Raw genomic sequence first — 25,980 nt, 5'->3', positions numbered from 1 at the left:
TTATTATGGTGCTAGCTTGTGGTGTATGGGGGAAGGAGCAGACCTGAAGCCCTGTCTGCAGTGAGCATCTGTGTGTGGTGGGCTGCGGTGCCGGGCACTGGACTGTCAACTAAATGTCCCCTGCCAGCCTTATGTTCTGAAATGTTTGATCTTGGAGAAACAGGATGACTGAAAGTCATCTTCTGTAAGAACGCACCAAAGTGTGAGCATTTGAAATACCAACTCAGTAATGATTCACGTTAATCCCTATAGTACAAAGCATTTTTGTGCTCTTTTAAAAATAACAAACTGCCTTCTTGATGGGAGGAAACAGTTGTACACTAAGACAGGTTGGAGCAGCTTTCTCCACTGATCAAATCTGATCCTTCTCAGGAATGAGATAGACATATCAAGGTAAGGAGGCAGCTTTTTTTTTTTTTTAGAAACTTTGCTGGTGTGGAGAAGTCTCCTCAGATGTAGTGAGTGTGTGCTGCCACAGACTTTTCGAGATGCTGCTTTTCAAGTGTGAAATTGTGCTGTTTAGAGGCAATTTTACCCTGTTCCCCTATTTAGAAGCTCAGTGGCTATGTGTGAGTTGCACAGGATAGAGTACTTAAAATGCATTTGGCTCCTGAACTATAGCAGTTTGGGTCTGTGCCAGGCTGTTTCTAGTAAGATAATTGGAGTAAAAATGCTTTTAGTATTCACATCACTCCCAGCAAGGGAGCATGCTGATCTGCATCTACCCATCAGGTGGAGTAGATATTCTTTGTTGCTTTATTGGGAACTGTACAGAAAGAGAAATGCTTAGGTCTACAAAGGCTTTTTAGTGAGAGCTTGTGAAGACTCTCATTCCTCCGGAAAGGCGAGGAACTGGGGCTGGGAAGAGAGGAAGCCAGGCGAAGGCTTGTATGAAATGTGTCGGGGGGGAGATGCGTTTATTTTACTTACAGCACTTATTCTCCTGGCACATGCCCCAGCCCTGGGCTTGCTACTTGAGGAAGAGCTCAGTTGGCACAAGGTGATGTTCAAGCAGCAGAGCAAGGAGCTCTGGACCAAGGCCTCCCAGAGTAGAAAGAAGCTTTTGTGCTGAAACTCCTGGTTATTGCAAGTTAGAGATCTCTAAGCAGGAATCTTCCTGGCTTGACCTCAGATACACCTCGTCAGCACCATGTATGTGCCTGGTGAATGAATTCTCGCTTGAACCTGGCCATGGTCTCCGGACCTGCCTGGCTCACATTGCTTGGGAGCTGTAGGACAGGGCCCTGGCTGGCAAGTCCCTGCCCTGCTGGCCGTGGGATCCCCCTCGCCTCCCCTCCCGTAGGGAGCATCCAGCCCTTGGTGCTCCCTGACACCAGGAGCCCAGAGAGACAGGGATTTCAGCTTTCAGCAAATGATGGCAGTAGGAGCAAGGGCAATAAAGCTTGCGACCTTTCTGTGTTGATGTCACAGTAAGAGGCCTCAGGACGCTAGGGTACAGGTCTTCCCATCCCCTCTTTGTTCTTGTTCAGCAGTTTTGTTTCTCTGCCGTATGGCCTTGCTCCTCCTGTTTACTGAGCACGTTGTCAGTGGAGTGCTTGGCTGGCATCAGATGGCCTCTTTTTGGACTAGTTCAGCTTCTTATCTTGTAAGCTAAAGTTAATGTAGCAGAGTAACTTGGGCTTGTAGTCGAAGCTGGGTAGTGATGTAGGAGCTGGCTAGTGGATGTAGGCTTGTAAGCATCATCGTCTGTGAGCTCTGCATTAGGGATCTCCATTCTCTGCATTCCAAAGAACCAGCTTCAACAAAACAGGTGATTAAGGCCAGACACAAATGGATGGGGAAACTAAAAATAGCAATAAACTTACTTCTCAACTTTTTTTTATTTAAAAAAATCAGTAATTCTGTCTCATTGAGTGTTTATTCTTCTGAGCAGGTAACTTGACTGAAATTTATTGTTTCATGTTTAAAATTTGCTGTGAAGTAGCTGTATGGCCATTAGTATTAATGACAAGAGGGTCCCTAAGGTCAAAAAGACATCCTTAAAACAGCCATTAGCTAGACCATGGCAGACGTTATTGCTGACTTGTGTAAGAAGCTGTTTTGCTAGAACAGCAGCAAACCTGTGCTAAAAATCTGTTAGCTCTGTTTGTAAAACAGGCATCTTGGATACAAGATAGGAACAACAAATACAAGAGGCATACGGTGCTCCTTGTTGCCTGGGTGTGCAGCTAAACTGATGTCTATAAGAAAGCATAGAAGCCTACCCTGAGACCAATGCAGTTTCTGCTGTGTTGATATTAATCCATTGCTTCGTTCCTCCTATGTCTCCTTGGTCTAGATTTCACGTTTCTGGATTTCTAGATTTTATTTTAATTGTTTTGGCTGTAATCTTTAGTCCTCAGTTTGAGGTTTTTCTTCATCTTTTACAGATGTGATGACTTTTGAGTACAAAACTCCATATTTTTTTGTAACATTTGGATTGCTTCAAGTCCTTGTTGGAGTTTCTTGTCTTCCTAAATCTCTTTGGGTCCAATGCTCAGTGCAGTTAATTGATGTCCTCATTCTAGATGTATTCTGTTCAGATAACCTTTGAATGTCATCCCTAATTTGCGTGGAGCTCAAGGTTTTTGTGCAACTGTGATCCACAGCTCTGAGGATCAAAAGCATCTATGTTTTTCTATAATTCCCATAATTATTGAAGACCCTCTCATGTTTCTCCTACTTTTTCTAAGAGCATATAACAACAAAGCAATGTAGTACGCATCAGAAAGAGCAACTGACTCTGTGTATTATAATTAAAATAAATTACTTTGATCTCCCTGCAAGAAAAGAGAAACAAATTTTCTCTTTTCTGCTTAATGCAGGTTTTCTTGACTCAGGTACTGGGTTTCTAGTGCCCTAAAACTTTCTCAGGTGGGGACTCTTTTTATTCTTCTTGCCTGGGTGAGACTCATTTCATAAAAACAGTTGTGTTTTTTTTTTTAAAGTGTAGGCGTTTGTTCATAGTCCAAGGAAATACCTACTTCTGAAACTTTAAATTCTGTGAAATCTGGAAATGTTCTTTTTTCTTGTTGAAAGATGTTTATGTTTCAGTACAGTGGCTGCTATTTTCTCCAGATATTTTGGGGTCATCCTCTTTATAAGAGGGTAGTTTGTGTGGTGGAGGGGACACATCTAACCCTTTGAGTCTAAGAAGCAATAGATACCTGGTCCTTTCTGAAATCATTGTTTTTGTTGCCTTTTTTCTTTTTAATTTCCCATCCCAGTGAAATGTTCATCTGCCAATAAAACTTTTTCTTGTTTCTCTGAGGAGCAAGAGTGGATGTAACTCCCAGAACTACCTTTTTATCAGGAGACCCTCCCAGCCTACCTCTCTATGGGTTCTTGTCTATGCATATTGTTGAGGCCATATTCATGGGGTACAGTTTGTTTCAGGAAAGTGAACTTGTTTTGCAGCTAAGATGTTTACACCTAACTAGGTACAAGAAAGTGTGAAGGTTACAAGAGACTGGAAAACTAGCCTAAATGGTATTATGCTCCTCTTCACTTGTCAGTGTTTGGGATGGTGAGGCTTATACAGTTGGTGGTGTCTAGCTGGAGCCATCCCTACCTCTGCCACGACCATCCCATATGAGCTCTGAAGTTTTCTACATTTGTGCAGTATTGTCCTGAATAACCACATTTCAGAAATCATTGTACTCTCATGGAGGTATGGTCAACTGACCACTCTACATGCGGGGTGATGCTGAGCGTGGTTTAAAAAAAGTTTTGGTTTCTTTCCTTCTCTTTTTCCAGTGATTTTACACCCTTCTTCCCCTATCCCTAAATAATTTATCTAATTCTCCTGGATGGGGAGCCTGACTGATGCTTTTCTTTCAGTGGGTTATTTCCCTTGGTGCAGTGCCCTTCTTGCTCTATTCCTTAGTCACAGTTTGTACCTGACTTGCCTTGGGTTAAGCTCTCCTCAGCACTTCATCTGCATCTCCAGGGGTGCCCTCTGAGAGATGAAGTCTTGAGTGGCAGAATTTTGTGTTCTCTTCAAACCGTTAGGACGCTGCATTACTTCAAAGTGTGAAATAAAAAATAGTTCCCAAAACAAAGGTGGTAATGCCTGCTACGTTCTGTCAGTCATTAACTTGGTAAACCTCCTGGAAGGTAAAAGGGTTGTTGCGGTTCATTTCCCAATGAAGTTGCATTGTGCTGTAGAAACAGGAGTGTGCTTCCATATGAATATAACTGTCTGTAGCACTGTTCATTTCCTCACAAGATCTGGCTTACTACCTGCAAAGAAAAACAAGAGATTGTTTCCTTTTTTTTTTTTTGCTACATTTGTGTCATACCAAGTTTTTGTGTAAGATGTGCTATCCAAAATGACTTCTTGTTCTTTTGAGGTTATAAAAGCCTCCAGAAGAGGCTCTTGATCTTGCTATGTATTATTAAGTATCTAGCAAGTGCATTATTATGAAGTGGCTCTTCATACAACTAATACTTGAATTAAATATCATATGAACCAGTCTTATTCTTTCTGACCTTTGTGCAGTGTACATTTGGTTAATTGGCTTTAAACAAGAAAGTAATGTAAGTGCTGAACTGTGTATTTAGAACATTTATTTTCTGAGTGCTAGTACAGGCCAATCTTGTTGCTTCAAAATTGTGTGGTATGTTTTTTTTTCTCTTGTGGTATGCTCTTGGAATACCCTCCCTGTTTTATTGCTTCTGGTGGTAAATGCAGACTTGACTGGCTAATAAGATGGTGTGGCTTGTTCTTCTGTTACAGATATCCCAGAGGAAGAAGCCAGATACTGGACCAGAAAATTAGAACAAATAAATTCTCTGGGAGATGATGAGGTAAATATCTGAATTAAAAGATGAAGGTAGTCCTGAATCCCTTATATCTTACTTTCAGTCTTTGTATTAGATCTCTGTGATTGCTAAGGTAACTACTAAGTGTTCATTGTTTACAAGTTTTCTGTGGACTACTTGCAGAATGGTTTTCCCAAGTGTACTGTTATTGTTAAGCAGAGAAATGTTTTTCCCTGCATTGGGGAAATGCTCACATAGTGAGAACTGCTCAGTTGTTGCACATACACTCAAAAGAAAGTTAACATCATGCTTTAACTCACAAGTGAGTGAAACATTTTTGACAGGCTATGATAGGTTCTCTTCATTTGTGAAATCAAATCAAAAAGGATTTTTTATTGCAGTTAGCTTCTTCTGGGAAGAAGACAAAACAAGATACTGAATCTTTCTTGGATCAGAGAGTGCTGGAGGGAAAACTTTTGTCCAAATCCAGTTGTTTGTGGCTCAGTTTATGAATCTTGGACTGTAATACCTGCTAGCTATGATTTTGATTTTCTGGGTTTTCTTAGTATGTACTTGGCTAAGCCACTACAAAATGAAAAGTTGTGATTTTTATTAGAGAACCTGGAACGTTTATATTAATAAAACCTTTATTTACACTTCATACTATGGTACTGTCTGCAAAGCAGGACTTGACATAATTATGTCTGTACCAGAAGTTTAGCGTTTCTTACCTCTCATGTGTTGATGCCAACACCAGTGAGTAGAAGTGTGGGGCTTGCTTAAACTCTTAGTAAGTCTCATTCCTTAGCAAGATATCTTGCAAAATGTTCTGTCAGTGACTTTAGGAAATTTTTGTTCTGGGATTTTTCATCTCCTCTTCTCCACTCCATATTTGAGTCATTGGGTTTACTGTGTAGATGGAGAAAAACAAGGTGGGTTTTCTTTTTGACTGAGAACAGACCAGTATTTGGGTCAATAAAAACATAATTGCTTGAAGGCAACCTCTCCTGCCTTCCTAGAAGTTTGAGAACCTCTTGGAGCTGATGAGAAACTAAATGTATGATTTTGTGTGTCAGTGATACTGCTGTGGTGCCTCCCTGCTCCTGTGGACTGTAAGCAGAAGTCTGTGCCAGGTACTTCAGTGAAGCATAGATGCCCTCTAGTGTTTCACTGAACCTGAATTTGCTGAACGATGTCCCGAGCTTTGTGAGACTCTCCTTCCCTTGGAGTGCTGCCCATCTGCATGTGAAGTGCATGCTTTCACCACATATTAGTAACAAAATCATGCCTCTGTATTTGTGACATAACAATCACAAATTTATTATGAATGTTTCCTTTCACCAGTGAGAACGTGAAAAATGTAAGAACGCTTCTCCCATGTCTGAAGGTGACCCAGAACTGGGATACCTTCCTTGTGGATTCCCCTAATTTGCAGTGACTTGTAGCTCTGGAACTTCCAAGGCCAGAGGCAGTATCGTTGTGTTTAAAAATGCTTGATCGATTTTTTTTCTGTAGATGCCAGTTGCTATTTGAACTCACCGAGGTCAGTTACACAGCAAGGAATTCAGTAACTTAATTGTGCATAGCCTGAAGAAATACCTTGTTTGCTCTGAGCAAATAAACCCTTTGTTGTGAAACCAGGTGGGAGCAGGTTTTTTTTGGAGAAGCTGAATGACTGATCCTCATTCATTCACCCTGTGCCACTCAGCTCCACAAACCTCTCCTTCTGCATGGCTTTTGGGCTGCAGAGTCCCAGTTCTACAGTGGTATTTCATGCAGGAATGTGTCTTTATCTTTTCTGTGCATTAAGGTTAGCTATCTTTGCTTGAGACAATGGATGAGCAGACTAAAGTCACACAAAAATATTTGAGATGCAGGTTCATTTGTAGTTTGCATTTGGTGTTATGAAGTGCTTTCTGGTTGCTACTCCTGCAAACACTTAATGTTCAGTTTCCATTTTGGGCCTGCCGATAGCCATTGGGTTAATGCCTTAGAAAGGACAAACTACTGCTATTTTTGGATCCAAGTACGATCATTTAGGACCGTTGCTGTCCTGTGCCACTGAAATTGCTCATTGTCAGACTTCCTTTCATCATTTTGTCAAACAGTCAGCGCTACGAGATCCAGTAGTTCTTGTTTTCACAATCCTGGATAACTCATTGAGGTGGCAGTTTATTGATGATAGGACTAACTGCCTCTCGGGATCACTTGTGCATTTTAAATAACACAGATTTGAAGATAACCACAGCAAAAATCTGCAGGTTGCTGCCCTCCATGTAATGGACTGGTCATTAATCCCTATCAAATCCATGGAGAGGCTGTCTGGCAGTTCTGTTTTGCTCAGATTGCAGCACCAGGTCACTGAGGTTGCCACTTCCTTTGTCTTTAGACCCTTTATACTTAACAAAGTATAAATATGTATAAAGTATAAATAAATATATGTTATTGTTTTGCCCAATTGTCCTAATTTTCCTTGTATCTCTGTATAATGCAACACAGAGGAAAATAACAAAATATGACCACTGGCATTCCCTTAGGGAACACTTTGATGCTGTACCAAACAGCTTTGTAAAAAGTCAGAGTTGGTTAACTGAAATATGTTACTGTTTCTAATTTAGAATTAAATGAGACGTTAAAATTCTTCGCTTTGGACATACGAACTCTTCAGTGATCCACTGTATGCGTTGGATAGGAAAACATTGTGTTACTGCCCTGCTGGGCACACTAATTATCCAGCCACTTCAGTCTCCTGGTGTAATGTTGCTGTGAGCCCACACTTTGTTTTTGAACTGTTGAAATCGTACTAGAGTGTATAAAACATAATGGACTCGTGCTTGGTTTTGAGCTCCTCATAATAGTAACATTATGAGAATCAAATCTTTTATATGTCTAATTTGAGCTCTCCGAACTCAGAATAGGCCCAGTGCTTGCAGTAAAGCAAACATTACCTTAACCAGATGTGCAGTTTTTAACACCTGGTTTTGGCATGAAAAGGGAGAAGGCATCTGGGAGTATATTTGAATATGGATATTAAGGTAAATACTTAGCACTTTGATGCCACCACAGCTGTTTTCTCTGAAGTGTGGCATGTCATACTCCAAAATCTGTTTCATGAAGTTACCATTTGCTTCCTTAATGGGGTTTCTTCTTTTTTTTTTTTCTTCAGTATTCCTTTCAGGAGGAAGTCCAGAAGAAACCATTGCCCAGTGCTGCCTCCCAGTGTTGTAAGTTAGGCTTTATTTTTTTCCCTCATTCTGAGTGCTCAATTTCCTTCTCTGTTTAGTTATAAAATGATGGTACATCTGAACAATAATTTCTTGTTTGAAATGCTTAAATGTCTCTGTAGCAAATAAATTTTGTTGGCTATGAAAAGATCTGCCCCCAAAAATTGTTGGTGTAAAGCTTCTGATGCTAGAAAGTGAAAACAGGCATTGAGTCACTAATATGTTTGTATGTCCTCATGTGTTAGGAACACAACGTGTTCAAAGTCACCTAGATTGTCAGACTCCTTCAATACCAATGCAAATAAGAAAATTGATTGCTGAATTTCCTTTATATAGCCGAGTCAGGTTGTGTTCTGTTTAAACATCATGTGTTGAAAATTATTTTTGACTTTGAAGTCTTAAGAGGAGAAGAATAGATGGAGTTGGAAGCCCTGCCAGTAGCCTGTTAAAATGCATCTGAGGTTTGTGTACTTGATATTACTTTTAAATGCAGTGATGATGAATGATAAATATTTTACTAATTTCTGCTTATCTCATCTTGCATTTTTTATGCTTCTGAAAACATGGATGGGAAAATAGCATAGTACAAACTGTATCTGATGGTCCGCAAAATTAGATTTCTGAAGCACTGCTTTTAACATATAGTAGATGAAAGCTCAGTGATGTCTCTTATGAATGTCTTATCTACTTTTGATAGCAACATTAATAAAACTCAAGGTTCATAATTTAAACAAATCTTTTATCCTCTACTTAAAATCTTATAAGACTTGCATATTATACTTTGCAGGCTATTTGTCCATTAGGCTGATGTTAGGATATCTACGAAGCTGTTAACATTAGGAAATGTTAATTACTTTTTTTTTCATGAGTAAAACTAATTTATCTGTGTGCTTTTATTATGTTACCTAAAAAATATCTTGAAGAAAACATGGATGTTATCAATTGCCTAGGAAATCTGAAGGTGTTCTGTAGCTGGAAAATGTACAAGGCTATACGAAAGTATTCCAGCGTTGATAGCCTAGGTAACACCAAATGTATTTTTTTTTAAAGAGCGTAAATACAGAATAAAACACTTGTTAGATAAATTCATATGTGGGAGGGTACAATTGTTTTGTAAGGCCTACAAATAAGAAATATTGGAGAAAGTGTAATACTTGACAAAATCATATTAGCATAGTATACAGAACTCTTAAGTGTCAGAAGGTCAAAGAAAAACAGTCTGATATGAAGTGTCCAAGTAATGAATGTATTATTTGCTGAAATGACTTTCCTGGCTGTGTGCCTTGGACTTTGTTTTTGTTTGAGAGAGGCTGGTCTGATTGACTGTTGTATTGTGTAATAAATATTGTGAAGCCTAGGTAAATTGGGAGGAATGCTTCCGTGTAGGGAAAGTAGCTGCACCTATTCCCACAGCATGGTGCTTTTACATCCTTAAGCTCTCGAAGCTGGTGTCTTCCCTGGAGGACCAGCTCTCCTCTTGCAAACAGACATAATAGTGAAGAACTACAGATGACCTTTCTGTGTTGCCTGTTAACAGCCTGTGTCTTGCTAAAAAATGACCTTTTACAACAATTAATTGATTAGAACAATGAATTTCACATAAGAATTAATTTAATCATTCATGGGATTAAAACAGTCATTAGAATTCCAATATTAAATATTTAATAGCAGCATGTGGCTAATGTATTAAAGAATTTTCTAGTAATTCAATAAAGCCTGTGGCACTGCATGTACTTCTGCTTATCTACTGCCTCTGTGAATCCGGCATCTCTGAATATCTAATTGTTTACATGGCCAAATATGAAATAGTCATCTTGATGTAGAGGTACTTTGGGAAAATGAACTTTCCATTAATTATTCTCTGCATAAGAACTGTAAGCTTGCCTGAATGTTGCACAGTCCTTTGGAACTCAAGAATTCAACCAAGAAGATTCATTGACTATGCCTCTGTATTGAAAACTGACCCGACCTTTGCATATGACGCAGGCGCTCAACCCCCTTTTACATAGGAACAGAGTGGGTGTCCTTCCTGAACCTAAAACACATTGAGCACAGAATGTTCTTTCTTAACATGTGGGTAAATAATTGATAGATATATTTTTAGATATAATAAAAATATGCTCAGGAACATTTGTAAGACTCATCTGATTTTCCATCATGAGGTGCTAGCTGAGATCAGATTGCTGCTGGGAACAGGACACGATCATCTGGACAACAGAACTAGGTATCTAGAAGGTGCAAAAAGCTGAGTATGAGTAATTTTTGCCGTGTGAGACTTTGCCTCATCTTTCCAAATACTGAAACAAATAAACAAAACAACCAAACAAAAAACCAACACAACAAAAACCACGACCACAACCCCACTTATGCACCAGAGAGCGATAGCATAGCTTGCATTTCAAGAGGTAACTTTATATCTGGTCTAATTTGGCAGAAGTGTGGGTCAGTCTTGGCCTGACCTGTTGGAAATGGGACCTAGAATGCTCTTCTCTATCCCAGTTAACCTGTATTCCTTGGTGGAACTGCATTATTGTTCAGGGAGAGCACCTGCATGTGCCACAGGTGTTATTTGCCTTCCTGTAGTTGTCAGAAGGCTCTTCTGGCTTCTTTGTTCTGGCTAGAGAAAATCCTACTCTAGCAGGAAGGGTTATCAGGTTCATTAGATGTGGAAATACTTGCCCCTACATGTTAGGTATTAGATTACAGTTCTGCCCTGTTCTGTGCCTGTGCTCTCCATACATATCTGTCCACTTCTCAAACCACCTTCTCTCATGGTTATTTCCTTATCTTCTGCCTTGGCACAACATCTTGTGTTGCATCGGCAGTACAGAGGGGGAGACGGACGGGGCAGAGAGAGAAGATAGGGAGGCCATGTCTAAAACCCAACTACTGATCTGTGGCGATGGGTTCTCACTTCTGCTCATTCATGGGCTGCTGCCTTGGCGTCGTGCCATAGGAAATCTCAGTCCAGATTAAGTGCTCTAATTTTTCCAGAGATAATGGAGCTGCCAGTTTCATTCTTGAATGCTGCTTTGTCCCTGGAAAAGTCAAACTCATCATTACTGTTGTAAGAAGCCCAATCCTGCATTACCTATTCTTAAAAGAAGCAGGCAGCTCTGTTGTTGTACACGTCTCTCTAACTGGTCCAGGCACTTCCTGCCTCTTTCTTCATTATACTTGGCCATTTTCTTTTTACTTCTCAACTTCTGTGCTCCTCTATATATTTATTCTGACCCAGCAAGATCACATGCAACCAATTGATTTAAATTTAGTGCTCTCAAGCAATAAGCAAGGCACTATAGTGCCAGTGGATTTTGTAATTCCAGAACCATAATTCTTAATTTCCTGATACCTCCTTGTTGGATAACTGCAGCATCCTCATATTGGATTTTACCCACAAGCTGAAATTGAAAGTGAATTAAAAAGAAAGCAAATTTTTACTGTCTGGAGTTTCACTGTAAATAAAGCATTGAAAAAAATGTTATTTGATTACTTAGAGCTTATTGACTCAAGTTATTTACTGTTGTAGGTATAGATCTATTTTCCTTGAATGCTCAAGATCATTTCTGGCAATGTAAAAGGCCATTATAATTCATAAGTGAGTTACTCTGTCAGTATTTTAAGTGCATCTCTGATTTGGAGCAGACGGCAGTGCAAATGAGGATGAGAAAGGTACTCAATAATATTGGGGAGAATATCTGACTGTCTTGGTTAATATCAGTTATTGGAAATACTGCCCTTTACCTTTTTTGGGGGGAGTTTAGAAGTCCGGTGGAGAGCTGGTTTGTTCAGTATGATTCTGAGAGAAGATAATCTAACTGCTCCTGAATGAACCAGTTATGCCTGTCCTGTTATCTTCGTCTGATAATCTTTCTGAGAATGCAGAGAAGGGAGGATAAAGCGTATACTTTTCTTCTGTTTCCTGGAGCCTGTGCTGTTGCTCTTTTCACAGTTAGGCCCTGATAGACCATAGCACATTGTAGTTCTGTCTTGTGTGTCTTTTGCTCTGTAAAATGCCCATCTACCATGGCTGTGGTTTTTATTTTCTCTTTTTTTTTTTTCAGAAGAGGTAAATTTGTTCTCTGTCTCTGGATTGTGAGTTGATGCAACACGGAAAGAAGTAACTGCTCTGATTCACAGTCATGTCAGCAAAAACAACCAGACCTAGCCTGTCCTTGATCTGCCAGCAGATCAGAGAGAAAGGAACAACACAGCATCTAGTCCAGGAGAATAAAAAGGAACCCTAAATACAATCTGGAATGAGTGTGTGCATGCAGGGAAAAAAAAAATCCTACAGCTTTGTTGTTGATGCATAAGCAGCTTTTTAACGACTAAATAGCTGACAAAATGTTTTATACACAGTATAGGGTGTCGTTTGAGACCAAATCAATGTGCTGTTGACTCTTCTTTCCCACTAATTTTAAAAGAAGTCTACTGCAAAATGTGTGAGGCAAATTTCTGTTAGTGTCTTCATAATTAATTCTGTTTTAAAGGCACTGAAGGTTCACTTTGAGAGTTTTTGTAGCTGATGTCCACTAGTTCTCTTTTTAGGAGCTCAGATTCCACTGATGCATCAGGAAGGCTTATATATTCCTCCGCGTGAACCGGCTCCAATGCTGAGATTACAGTGCTTTCCATAGCACTGATGAGGATCTCTTGTCTGCTAAAAAATGTTTTAATACAAACAAACAAACAAACTCTTCTCTCTTCTCTCTGCCTTGCCCCTGCTCCTCAGCCAGCCTGATACACCTGCACTGATTTTTTACCTTGTGTTTAGGGTGCTGTACTGTGGTTGCTAACATCTTTTGCCATCAGTAGCAATTAAAGTGCCATTGAGTTAGAGCTATCAAAACCTACAGCTAGGATTTCAGCAGCACTGGTGATACAGTTATGGCAGAGGTGGTGGCACTGAGTTCACAGACTGGGGCAGGCTGTGGATCCAAGACAGCTGGGTAGAGCTCTTGCTTAAAGAGCTGTGTTGGCAGGATATGCGTTGCAGCTTGTTTTCACAGAGTGAAATCAATAGCCATCCAAGCTTACATGTGCACTCATTCAAGCATATCGTCTTGAGCTGGCATTGAATGCTATGGTTTATTCTAATCAGAGCATACATTGGCTGCTATCCACCAGTGTTCAACTGGTCAAACTGACCCTGTGGCAGTGAATGTGATGAATTGACGTTCTGGTAAGAGATTTTTTCCTAACAAGTAACAATATAATTTAAAAAAAAAATATCTATACCAGGCTATCAAGGCTAGGCAGTATCAAAATGCTTTTAAATAAGGCATGCCTTAACCATTTAAGTTGTTCACAGAGGTGCATGATCTGTAGTGTTATAGTGGCAGGCAGCATAGTGTGCTGCAGTTGCTGGGAAATACTGCTCTCCTTGTTGTAGATATATATGCTGCACATCTATATTTTTGCAAGGTTGTTTTTTTTTTTTTCTGAAGTTACTAGCCTGCTTCTGCATTTAGAAACAACAGAGGTCTGCAGCTACCCATGGCGTCTCTAGACAAGGCTCGTTTGGGAAGAGTACTGAAGAGGTCAGTGACCATTTTAGTCTTCTCAAGGGCGGGTGACACTGAAGATCCTGCTGCAGTCATTGAAAAGGTGTTATGGATAGCTAGTAAAACCACTGGCTGCAGTGCAAACAGTAAGCCTTATAACAATCCTCAAAAAATGGTCAGTAAAATTCAAAACAGGACACATCAATGACTTTTCAAATTAAGCTAGGCAAAGAAAAACTTCTCTTGTCTGTACAAGTGAAACCATTGTATGAGCTGTGGTGTGATGATTTAGCTGATGGGCTGGGAAAACAGCATTCCTTGGGCTCTCTGCTTCTGGGTGACTGACAACTCCTGTTTCTCATTGTTTAGGATAAATCCCATCTGGGAGACTAATCTTCTTGTGGCTTTGCAGTTCTCAGTGCCTGTTCTGGCTGCGGAAGGGTGATAGGTGTGCTCGAAGGAAAGCAGATTCGAGGTCTTGCTCTAAAATGTCTGCCTGCATATTTAGGCTAAAGCTGCTACTTCAGGATTGAATGTGTCTAAGGAAAAGTATTCAGCAAATGAAGGTTAAAAATACTGGCTGTATTAGAAGACTGTACAGTAACAAAGTTTGACCTACTTCTGAACTCTGGAGGAGAGCAGCTCTGTGGCTTTGCTGCTGATCCTGCAGATATACTTAGGTAGTTGTTTTCCTAGAGTACGTGCTGTGTTCTGAAAGGTTTTGACAAGGAAATGAAGCTTTGACTTTTAAATAAGCCCCAACTCTTCCTGAAATGCTGGAACATTTAAATAAGCCTCAAACCTCTTCCTGAAATGATGAACACTAACAGTGACATGTTTCTTTATAAGCAGTGATCAAAAAAGTAAATGCTCAGTTAATCACATAGGTTTCATAATTTGTTTAGTGCTTTTCATGGATGCTTCTTTTTTTTCCTGCTGGGATTTTTTAATGGATTCTGAAATGTCGTTAGTCATCCTTTAGTGTCATAGCAATAACAGAAAATTAATCTGAAATTTATAACCACTTGTTTTCTAAATTTAATGATACTAAACTGATACAAAATTATTGCTCTGCTTTATACGGAAGCCATAAATGTGTCCTTGAATGTGTCCTTGAGCAATGAGTCTTGAGATTGAAAATCATAAGGAAAAAGGCACCAAATCTTCTATCTCTGCTGCTGTGTAACATTCTATTAGTCTTTGCTTTATGTACGTAGGTATTGCTAGATAATCAACTGTAGTCTAAACTTGTATCTCAAGGAGGATACAAACCCTTTGTTGGTTCTTTTGCTTACTACATCTCAGCCAAATAACCTGTGTGACTCGGTAGCCCAGAAACTTGAAAGACATGGCAGGTCTGTTAGGTATTTGTGCAGTGGTAGAAATGTTACAGGTTTTCCACTGTAGCTGAAATTGACGGTCACTCCGTGTGATTCTTCTGTCTGTATTTCTTAATGAGTTGCACAAGCTTGTAATAACTTCGTGGATACCCTTGATGATGCGATCGTTATCTAAGCCCTGCTTAAATTCTCATCTCTGTCTGATTTTGTTTAGCTATGGTAAAGCTGGCCATAAGGGCCATTTAATTTAGTGAAATTAAAGTACTCCAAAATTTCAGCATAAACTTGAGTGCTGAACTGCAGTAAAGTGTGGTCGAAAGCATGGAGTACTGAGCAGGGAGGAGAAGCTGTAGTACTGTAGTGCTTGTCCTTGTCCCTGTCAACTGCTAGCTCATCTTCCTCCTGTGCTTTTTCATCTCCTGTTGTGCAAAGGTCTTCTCCCTCATTTGTGGTGTTCCAAAACTGAACTGGAAAAGGTGATGATTGGTATGAAACCCTCTCAGTTATTCTGCTTACTGAAAACCTGACCTGGCTCTAACATGCTGTTTAATGGTTACTTTCTATTTTAGACCCTTATTCATTAAAATGGTATGTGTGTAACTTGGGATGTATATCAAATACTGGAATTAAGTACATTTCTATAGACTCTGAAATCTGCGTATATTGTGTGGAGGGCCTTAGTGAAGGGGAAGGGGATATATTAAATCTAGAAGAAAGATCTGCCCAGTACCTGCCCAGCTCTGTTTGTATTCTATAAACAGTGTTTTATCAGCACCAAGGATATTGTAATTTCCTGAGCTCATTTTGCTTTTATGAACATGTTTAGATGCTCTCTTTTCTTCACTCAGCATGGAATAAAAGAGGAGAATTAAGTAATTTATCAGCATGTAAGAAGTGGACAGCAGTAAACAATAATGTTCTGATGGGTGTAGTACAGCCCAGCCACTCTTGGAGACTTGTAAACAGCAGTGAAACAAAATGGCATGCAGGAAATCAAATTAGACTGCATTAAAAACTTGGAATATTCTGCTTTTCTACAGTGTCCCTGCTGATCCAGGCTTGACAGTGTGAAGTAGGGAGGAGGAGTTCCTCCTTGAATAGTTGCATAATTGAGGCACAGAGTGAGCATATGTTATGTTCAGCTAACTGTGGGAACTTAAATGTATTTTATAAAATGTGTTAATGACAGGAATGTTGTAGCATCCAAGGCACCAGGCTGCTGGCATCGCTTAGTCCTTAATTGGAGGTTTATATGAAACCTCATTTTTGAATACTGAAGCTTGTGAATACAAAATAATGTGATAACTGAGACATGCAGTGTTGGTGTTTAAGAGCACACAAAGTAACTAGTCTGTTTTGTCTGTATTGTGTATACCAGTGTTAATATATTTCGTTGCTGTATGTTTTTAGAATTGCAGCTTTCCATTTTCTATCTGTCTAGACTTCTTGGTGTTTTCAATTCAGATTTGGACAGGCTTAAATTTGTTCCCAAAGGTGATCTGGAAGGTCCTTTTTTCTTCACAAAATGAGGTTATTCATATATTTTTTCTACGAAGCATGAAAACAACTTGAAAAGGCTAAAAAGAAATTCTGTTTTCATTAACCTTCAAAATATCAAGACTGTCAACCCAGGTCTTCTGTGATTATACTGAGGGACTGAGATATATACTGTTAGCTCCTGAATCTTAAATGAAGCGGCATATGTGTTGAATCTTTAATAAACTCATCTTTTATCCAAAATGTTAGATGCTGAAGTGAAGTGGGTGTTAGTAAAAACAAACAAAAGTGGAGTTTTGAGATTCTGGCTGGGAAAATCCCCTAGCCTCTCTTGGTGCATCTCTTTTTCCTTGCTCCTGCAGCGTTGTCTTTCTAGGTAGTTTCTAGCTGTAGCATGACCCAGCTTCTCAACATGAGAACACTTGGGAGGTAAGGAGCTGGTTTCTAAACGAAGCTGCTCCTCTCTCTCTGCTACCCCACTTGCCATCAGCTGCTATGTCTTACACATTGAAATAATAGTCTCTAATCTGCTTTTGTCTGGGGGATGTTTGTATTGTACGGGAGGAACTTGGTAAGGTAGAGAGGTAAGTAGCTGACTCAGGGACGTCACTGTCAGTTTGAGGACTTTCTTCTATGGCAGATGGTAATATTTCTCCTCCAAGGACAGACCTCATCTCTGGGGCATGTTTTCAGTTCTTAGTGGTTTTCTCCTTGCTGCATTTTGAAACTGTGAATAGTGTTGTGCCAGCCACCTAGACAGTAGCTGTTAATGAAACAAGGACAAGGAATGGTCGGAGCTGGTTTCAGGAATCAGTATTTGTGTTACCAGAAACTTGTTCATTCTGTGCAGGTTAGTATTTTGTCCTGAGGGAGTGAGGCTGTCAGTCTAGGATTTTTATCTTTGGGAAAAGCTGCAGGACAGGTAAGCTCCACTTCTGCTGTAGTATTCCAGTCTGCATAACTGGTTTTGGAAATGTTTAGTATCTTCTTTTTTTTTTTTTTCCTCCAGTTGCTTTGGGATGTTTCATGTGCATTTATTTGTGCATTATGAAATGGTTTTTGGTAGCGTGTAGTCTGAGTGCAATAATGTTGTGCTTCTGCAGAGTTTTGCTGGATCTTTTAAAGTAATCTAGGCTGCAAATGTTTGAACACTGGCTTCCTTTGACTCCTGCTGTTTACCTGAGATAGGAACTTTCTGATGGCAGAAGATGCTGAGGTTGTTCTCCTGTGTGCTAGTGGCTTCAGCTAGCTGTTCAGGAATGAGAAAGAGATACACCATTATCTGACTTACATATTAATACGAAGTCATCGTCCTTTACATGAACTATTTGTGACAGCAAATTAAAGCTCAGTGCAGAGCTCTATCTACTACTTGTTCTTTCTCATCAGCCCTCTCCCCATGCCTTCTCTGATGCTTCTGCCCTTGCTGCCTCTTGCTTCTGTACCCTTTCTTCTGGTTGCCTCCCCATCCCATCTCTTCTTGCTTCATGTGCTTTAGAATCACAGAAACACAAGGTTGGAAAGGACCTACAAGATCATCTAGGCCAACAGTCCTCCTATCACCAATACTACCCACTAAGCTACTAAATTATATCTCTTTACTTCTTTTCTTTGCCAGCTTGGCTGTGTGTTCTTTCTCCTCTTATTTTTCCCCTGGAAAAGACTCAGGCCTCTGTCAAAACTGATCATTAGGCAATCTGTGGATTTCTGTTGCTGTAAAAACCAGTCTGAGATGATAGCTGTGTGGTCAGGGTCATGTAAACACTGTCTGGTGGATCCTGGCAGGCTTTTGGTGTGTCTGGGTACATCTCCATGTTGTCAGCGTGTGACAGGCTCAGAAGAGTTGTCCGAGTGGTGGCTTGTTGCACTTGTTGCTTCTCTGGTCCACAGCAGCATTTGTGATGTCTCAGATTATAGTCTGCTAGTGCTCTGCTCTATAGACTTTGTTTTTTCTCCCTTGTTTAGAGAGCTTCATTTAGAGAGCAATTTCAGCAAAAAGCAAGAAATAGCCCACTCGAACTTTGTGCTGCCTGCATGTGAAGGATTTGTATTTATTTATTACTGTACTTACATATCAACACTCCTGCAAACATTCCTTTTTACACTCTATCTTCCAGAAATGTTTGTTCTGAGACTTTTCTTTGGAGTTGCAAGTTGCATGCATACTGCCAAATTGCTTTGAGGGGTCAGTATACATAATAGTTTGTTGGATTACCACCCTCGTTCTGAGGTGTCACCCTGCGATGACCACATGGATATTGAAAAGCCATAACTTGGTTGTCTTACCAACTTATGTTAAGCTTTAGTGTGAATTTGTTGTCACCTTTGATTTTAACGTGGAGAGATCTGCTGACTGTTGTAAAATTTGTGTGATTTTTTGCATCCATAAGGTGCTGTGAGGGCTGTAAGTTCTGCAAGGTCGTTCATGCTAGTATTACTGGTGTGGTGCTTTCAGTGCTGAGTTACCTTTGTTCTGGAAAAGGGACACAAGCTGAAACATGAAACAACTTTTGCCACTTGACTTGCACTGTTAAAACTAGAATTCAGGTATGGCTCTTACCTGGACTCTGCTTTCTGGGACGTTCTGTCTGTAATCATGATAATTTGTGTACTAGGAAAGACAGTGTTTAACTGCTTATGCTGAATAGTGTGTTGATAAATGTTTTGTCTATTTGTGTTACTAAATGCATGTTTTCTTAGTAATCCATACGGTTTACAGTGGTCTTAATTTTTACTTACTTTTTACTCAATTTTTAGTCTTAAACACACTGGACAGTGAACAGTAAATCCCAGAATGAACTTCATGTTGTATTTATAAATAAAAAAATATTGGTTTCAAGCTCACAATCTATAAAGCATTTTAAATACTTGAAAAGTATGCTTGTGGTTTGCTTTTCTAAGCTTTCTTTTTCCATTCCTATTCTTTGCTGCCATTTGTGTTACATGCAGGCAACTGGAGTTATTTCGGATGGGGAGAGCAGCTGAGTACGTAACGGTTTAACTTATTGCAAGTTTCCTGATCCTATAATGATGCAGCATGCTCCAGTATGAGGAAACTGGGAATATTCATGCATATAGAAAATCTATTCCGTTGTATTTTCTTTCACTGAATCATCATGTTTGTGTGGATGGCTGTCCATTCTTTTTTTTCCCCCCACTGTTTAGTTTTGTTTTGGCTGAACTGCTTGTGCTTTTACTGGGATTTGAGGAGAAGACAGCAGAATTGGAATATTCCCCTTTTCCTGTGAAAATGATTCTGGTTTCTGCTTGTACACATTCTTGTGTTGGTCTTCATACTCGTGGAGCCTAAGTCCATGTTTGAAGTAACTGAAAAACACAAGGGAATCAGAAGTGACTGTTTTAGTAAAATGTGAAGAAACGTTGGAAGTGATCACAGAAATTCCAAAGACTGCAGATAGGAGCAAATCTGAAAGTGGAAACGGCTGGCAGGCACTAGTGAGGCAGGAGGGCAGCACGCACTGTAGCATGTTCGAGCTCAGTGAGACAATGTCATGGCAAAAGTGGTATGGCTTTTCTTTAACAAGTGCTCACCAGCCTTGGAAAGGTAAAACTTAGATACCGCAGCTGTCAGTGATCTGTAAAACTGATTCATCACACCAGTGAGTCTTCAGGTGCAGAAGTTTTGCAGAGGCCCCACAACCCAAGGTTTTTGTTAATTTGCCCAGAAAACATGTATGAAGCATGTTTACTTTCTGGAATTCCCACAGGTTGCAACAGGCAAAGCTTCTGCTTAAGCTACAGTGCATGGCTTCTGCTGCCTGTAGGACCTGCAAGGATTGGTATTTCAATCTTAAAATGAAGGTGTCTGCTCCCGGTGTCAAAACAAAGAGTGAGTCTGTTGCTGAGGGGAGCATGCAAAGAGCGATGACTGCAGCTGCTGCCAGCAGGGAGGTGATTCTGCCTGATGCTTTTCTGCTTTAGACATAATGGAATTTGGAAAGGGCAATCTAATACAGGCAAATAATTTAAATAAGGCGTCCAGCTAATGTTACAGTGTATTTCACTGATTATATTTTTTTCGCTTTAACCTGTAAACAGCTAAATAAGGTAAAATCATGGATCTGTTCTGAATTTTAAAGTCTTCCTTCCACCAGTGACTTTGCTCTTTCCTCTCCCACACGTCTTGTCCCCCTTGTTCTCTTGTCTGTGATCAAACCAGAAATTCTTTAGGCATCAACAATGTTGATTAACTTCCTAATACTGTCAGTGTTGGATGTCTCAGTTGTGTGGGGTTATTCTCAGAAGTGTGATAAGTGAGCATTAGCTAAACTTCTGTCACCAATTTTGTGCTTGGGGGAAATGAGGATGCTTAGATGCTGGTCTTTCAGAGATTTAGGGGAGTTGTGTACAGAGTATGTCACCTGTTTCTCTGGGGTGCTGGTGTGTGTTTTATTATTATATTTTTTCTTTTGAAGAGCCTTGTACTTCTTCCATCTCTGTTCCTTCTTCCCCCTCATCCTTGCTGTGCTGTCCTCCTTGAAATCATGTTAGCATCCTTTTAGGGAGGCTTGGGTGAGCATTGATGATGCTTCCAAGCCAAATCCATTAGCTTGGCACTGTCATGAAAAATACAGCTGTCAATTTGCAACAGCAACTGGAAAGGAACTGGCAGAAACAGCATGATGGTACCAGGAAGACTTTCTCCTATGAGGAACTTCTTGCAAGAAAAGTGCTGCAGTCCAGAGCCATGCTGGTTGGACAGAGGGCATTTTGGCAAAGGGACGTCTTGTGCTGCTGACCTGGTTTAATTTTAAGAAAAGCATAGACATAAAGAAGTAGGGTAAATATTCAAGACATGCTTTGCACTTCAAACTGTCAGTCCAGTTCTTGACTATTGACTGTTTCAGCAGCAGAAACTGTTTTTAAGTGGGAAAAACAAGGTTATGAAAGCCCTCAGTGTGAAGTCTGAATATAGCAAACTAGCTGTCTTAAAATTATCTAGATTTGAAATTTATTTTAAGTGTTGAAGGCAATAGGATGAACTAATAACCTGTAAAGTTGCACTGAAATCATTACTGAAAATCTGTTTGTGTTTTCAGTATGGAGAGCTATAGACGAGTCTCAGAAAAATGCCTTAGTGTCCTTTTGTTACAACCCCCTCACTCTCCCTATTTACTTCAGCAGTCCTCTTTAACCTTCCATGCATTTTAATTATAAGATTTCAGAAAGGCTGCACGGTTGTCAGAAGTGACTGATGGTTCAGTAGACAATGGAATATCAGGTTCTGAGACTTGATTAAGGAAAGAAGTTGTAAGAAGCTTTTATAAAACCAATTTAAATGGATGCAGAGTGGGGAAGGTGAGTTGCAAATGCCCTGGTGTGGAGCTGACAGATCTGTTCTGGACTTGGAACAAGTCATGTATTCAGTTAGTATGCTGTCTTTTACCTTGTTCTTATAAAAATACACAAAAGTTGGGAGAAGCTTAGTGGCTTATTTTGGAGAAAAAGTGGGGTTTTGGGATACAGAACCTGGCATGAACATCCTTCTTCCTGAGTACCTGAGCGTGGTGCATTTACTGCTTTTACTCAAGCTTGTGAAGCATTTCTAAGTTTGGGAATTGGACCCCCGCTCTCAGTGGCTGTTGACACATAATTGCTAGAAATTTCAGCTGAATGCAGCCTTTTGAGAGGAACTTGGGCTGCACATTGGGACCTTAAGAAACTGTGAAAGTGCATCCCTCCAGCCACCTGTGATAATTTTACTGTTAACTTTCTTTCCTGTCTTGAAGCTTGATGTAAAGAAAGTTGTGAGGTTAAATGTGACTAGTAGACCTGGCATGACACGACTGCTCAAAGTGGTTTTGATATCAATATATTAAAGCTATACGTATTCCGCCCTGCAGCAGTGGAATAATAACTTCTGGAGGCAGGAGAGGAATAAGAAGGTTTCCAGGAAGCAGCTTGTGTTGGAGAAGAGGATTTCCTGAACACATCTCCTTTCCGTGTTTTCCCCAATCTTTGTAAAATCCTACTTTGTGATGTGACTGTGCAATAGGTTTTCTTATGCTGCCTATATGCATGAATATTCAGTTACTTAACATAAACAGCATGCTCCTTGCCCTGCCATTCAGCCTTACTCCCCACTCTCTAGACAGTGGGTCCAGTGATGAAGAATCTGTTTTCATCCCTTGGAAGCTTTTCCGTATGTGTGAAATTTCTCGAAGTGGGACAAAACAATTACTAACTTTGTGGTGTTTGTTGTTATGTGTCTTGTTATGAATTAACTGATCTTCAGAGACTGAGGTCAAGTTACAACTGTCCTTTTGGCTTGGTGTACCATCTATGTGAAGAAGACAGTATCACACCATGTGTGTTGTGATGGATATTTTGCTGAAGTGTGGGTTTTAAGGCCCAATTTTCCTTCCCTTGCCTCCTCCTTTTGAAGGGATATGGTATACACAAAGCTGCTTCTGCAAGTTCTTGTCAGGCTCTTGTTTAATAAAATTGAAGTGTCAAGTATGTTAATGAATGGGATTGGCACCGTATACAGACACTTTGCAACACACTTTCTTGCAGGGATAATGTGTGTTGTACGCCACATATGGGCCAGGTTTTGGTGCTCTTAATCAGGCTAAGCAATGCCTTCATTTGTGAACATTTCCGTTAAATAAAGTGAGATTGCTCATAAGGTAGGTGCAGTTCAGTGTGACTAAGTTTCTGGTGTTGGCCCTTATTTATGAATCAGTTCCTGCTGAGGATTTCTGCCTGGTACTAACAGCTATAGATACTGCAGGTGCATGGGACGTACATAGGAGAAACCATGTGTTCCTGCCTCATTGATGGTATGGTAGCTGGAGCCTTTCATCCTTTAAACTTGTCTTCAGGGAGACATTTTGTGTGATGACCTGAATGAGACTTCCTTGTGCTATACACCAGTAAGAAATTCTGGTGCCAACTTTAATAATTATACATGCTGCAAATGTTTGATTAACATTCGACATCTATTTTTAGATGTTGCTTAGAGATACTGTAGTTGATAGGGAAATCTTCTGAGACACGATGTATATTACCTTTCCTATAAAAAAGAGCAGAAAGAAGATCAGCCAGAGACAGTGTCCCAGTGGAGTGGAGAATTTTACCTGCCATGACGTTCTTGTCGTGTTTAGGTGGGTAGTAGAAGGTTAGCTGGTGCTCAGCTGGTTGTTGGCAGCCACTGAAGTGCATTAAGCAGGACTGAAACTGTGGCCTTACAGTCACTTCGAAGTGATGTAAGCATTGGCTCCTGCAGAAAGTGGTCATCCAGCTGCCAAATGGTCATCCGGTGGGATACCCTGCCACTTTCCTTGTGCTGTCCCTGTGAGAACTGGGTCAAGAACCTATCTTAGGCTGGAAAAAAAACCCCTTCCACAATCCAGAAGGGTTTTGGCGTATGGTGCTGCTTACTGCTTAGGGACAAGATGCTAGAGCCAGCACAAAACAGGCAGGAACGTGAGGCCATGGGTTAGGGTTAGGGGATTGCCTCCTGCAGCAGCTGGCTGCATTTATTGGAGCTGTGGGCTTCTACTGACTGTTTCCAAGCTCCGTGGAGAAAACTGGTGAGACAATTGGTTAATGGGGCCCAGTAGTACGGAGGTGGGATGTGATGACTGGATAATAAGTCCAGATAGTGCTTCTGCTACTGTCTGGTCGGGGAATTTGGAAATCCTTGAGCCAACAGCTGGTCTGAGTTACTCATCCAGAGAAGCTGTGCTTTGCTTCCTGCTGGTCTGCATGACGACCGTGATCATGCAAGTCTTACCACATCTTGGTAGTAAGTTTGGCCCAGTAGTAGTGAATTTCTGGATTTACTACTGTTTTGATGCAGATAATAGTACTGTGGATTTGTATTTGCTACAAGAATAATTATTTTTTGTATAATTTGTAATTACTTTACAAAAGTAATTATTGTACATTAGACAGTGATGGCTCAAGTGTTCAACAACGAGACTGCTCATCTAAGTAATAGCTCATTATCCTTCAGAGGGTGGTGTGTGCCTTGTGGTCTACCAGTACATCACTTCTTGCTCCACAAAGTGGACATGTTATGCTTTTCAAAGGGGTCTGGCATTTCAAATCCTTTTTGCGCGCCATTTCTTCAACATTTTTTCTAAACACTGAACTGTATTAAAATTGATGGACGTTGCACTTTTAATAAAGCTGAATAAAGCAGTATATGATTGCTCTTCATTTTTATTCAATTGACTAGAGACTGACAAGAACTACGCAGAATTTAGGCTACTAAAAAGCAGGAGGCTTATCTCTGTTTTTAGTGTGGACAATCAAATTGAATTGACTGTAGTTAAGAGGGTACAGCCAGGCTTATTCAAGCAGCTCATAGATTGCAGGCATGTTTTCTATTGGGGTTGTTTTCTACTTTTCCATCCACTTTAGGACATTGAAGTAACCTGTGGGTGGGAAGGAACAGAAAATTTAGCTAAGAATGCACTTTACCTCAGATGAAACAAAATGGGAATTGAATTAGCGGGGTGGAAATCACCGCTGGAAGAAAAAAGGCATTCCCTGACTGTGCATCCTATTTGCAGCAGTGTAAACTTTTTTAGAGGATCTGGCATGAAAACAGCACTCTCACTCCATTGCTTAGCCTCAGGGTGAATGGCTGTGTAGGCCACAGACCGTTGAATAACTTACCACAGGGGGGCATGAATTTGATTGTCCTTTTTAAACAGGCTGGTGGTGGCGGATAGAGTGAATAATGGCTATTTTTTGTTTTCCTTTGTTTCAAGCATGTTAATGGTGCACTCCACTGATGTACAGGGATGTGTGTGCGAATTTAATTTTGAGCTTGCAAAGATAACCTTGCATTCTGCACAGCCAAACACAGCTGTAGACCAGTGTCGCATTTTTGAAACCTTTCCTCTGTTCTCTTTTTCTGAAGGGTTAGCAAGCAAAGTGCCTCTCCAGAGAGAGGGACCCATGGGAAGGGAGCTTTTTCCTTTGTGAAGGTTATCATTAGTGTTCGCTACTAAATTTAACAGGCTAATGTACCTGGGTGTGTTAAATGCAGCATTTTTCCCCTGTAAGAGCTAGTAATTGTATATAGGCAGGGCTGCTCTCCCAGTCCTGATTTCCATGCTGACTGCCTTGAATTTCTTAGTTTTTCATTAGTTTCTCTTAACTTAAGCTATGACCTTTACCAAAAAAACATGTTTTAAATGAAAAATCCAAAGTTCTAGAACAGTGGTTAAGGCTGCTGAGAGGAGAGGAAGCATTACAGCTAAAAGGAATAAAAGTTTCCAAGAAAGAGCTCCTTTCCATAAGGAAATATTTTTCCCCAGCATCTAAAAGTTCATTTTGGCAGTAGCAAAGAACCTGTAAGTTTTGATGTTGAGTTGTTTTTGATTTGTTTATTTTGTTCTGCTCTGTTTTTTATAAAAAATGTTTTAATCTGCCTGTTAGCAAAGACTAAAGAGAAAAATCCTATGATAGGAAGAGTGAAAGGAAGGTGAGGAGGCAATTGCTGGAGTTCCTTGGTGCATACTGAGGGAACCAGAGTTTATAACCAGCTACCAGGTGGATGACCATCCTTTGCAGACATAGCCTTTTGTTGTAGGTTTTTAAAAACTAAATCAGCTTCACTGTCCCAGCGAAGCAACTTTAAAGAGCCGTGCCCTTAACTACTTCTGTTTC

General features: G+C 40.2%; 1 protein-coding gene across 5 annotated transcripts in view; it reads left to right on the top strand.

Moving 5' to 3' along the window:
* The window catches only part of UNC13B (unc-13 homolog B), a 219,894-nt gene that overhangs the window by 43,243 nt on the left and 150,671 nt on the right, over positions 1 to 25,980 (top strand). For all 5 annotated transcript variants that reach the window (XM_083818327.1, XM_083818325.1, XM_083818328.1 and 2 more), the window contains exons 6-7: positions 4,739 to 4,809; positions 7,931 to 7,988. In XM_083818327.1, the coding sequence (XP_083674453.1) occupies positions 4,739 to 4,809; positions 7,931 to 7,988 (129 nt within the window). The remainder of the gene's footprint in view (positions 1 to 4,738; positions 4,810 to 7,930; positions 7,989 to 25,980) is intronic.

This window comes from Anser anser, assembly GCF_964211835.1.
Source record: "Anser anser genome assembly, chromosome: Z".
Taxonomy (NCBI): domain Eukaryota; kingdom Metazoa; phylum Chordata; class Aves; order Anseriformes; family Anatidae; genus Anser; species Anser anser.
Note: the sequence above shows the minus strand (reverse complement) of the source record. Positions and strands in the feature narration are given on the sequence as shown.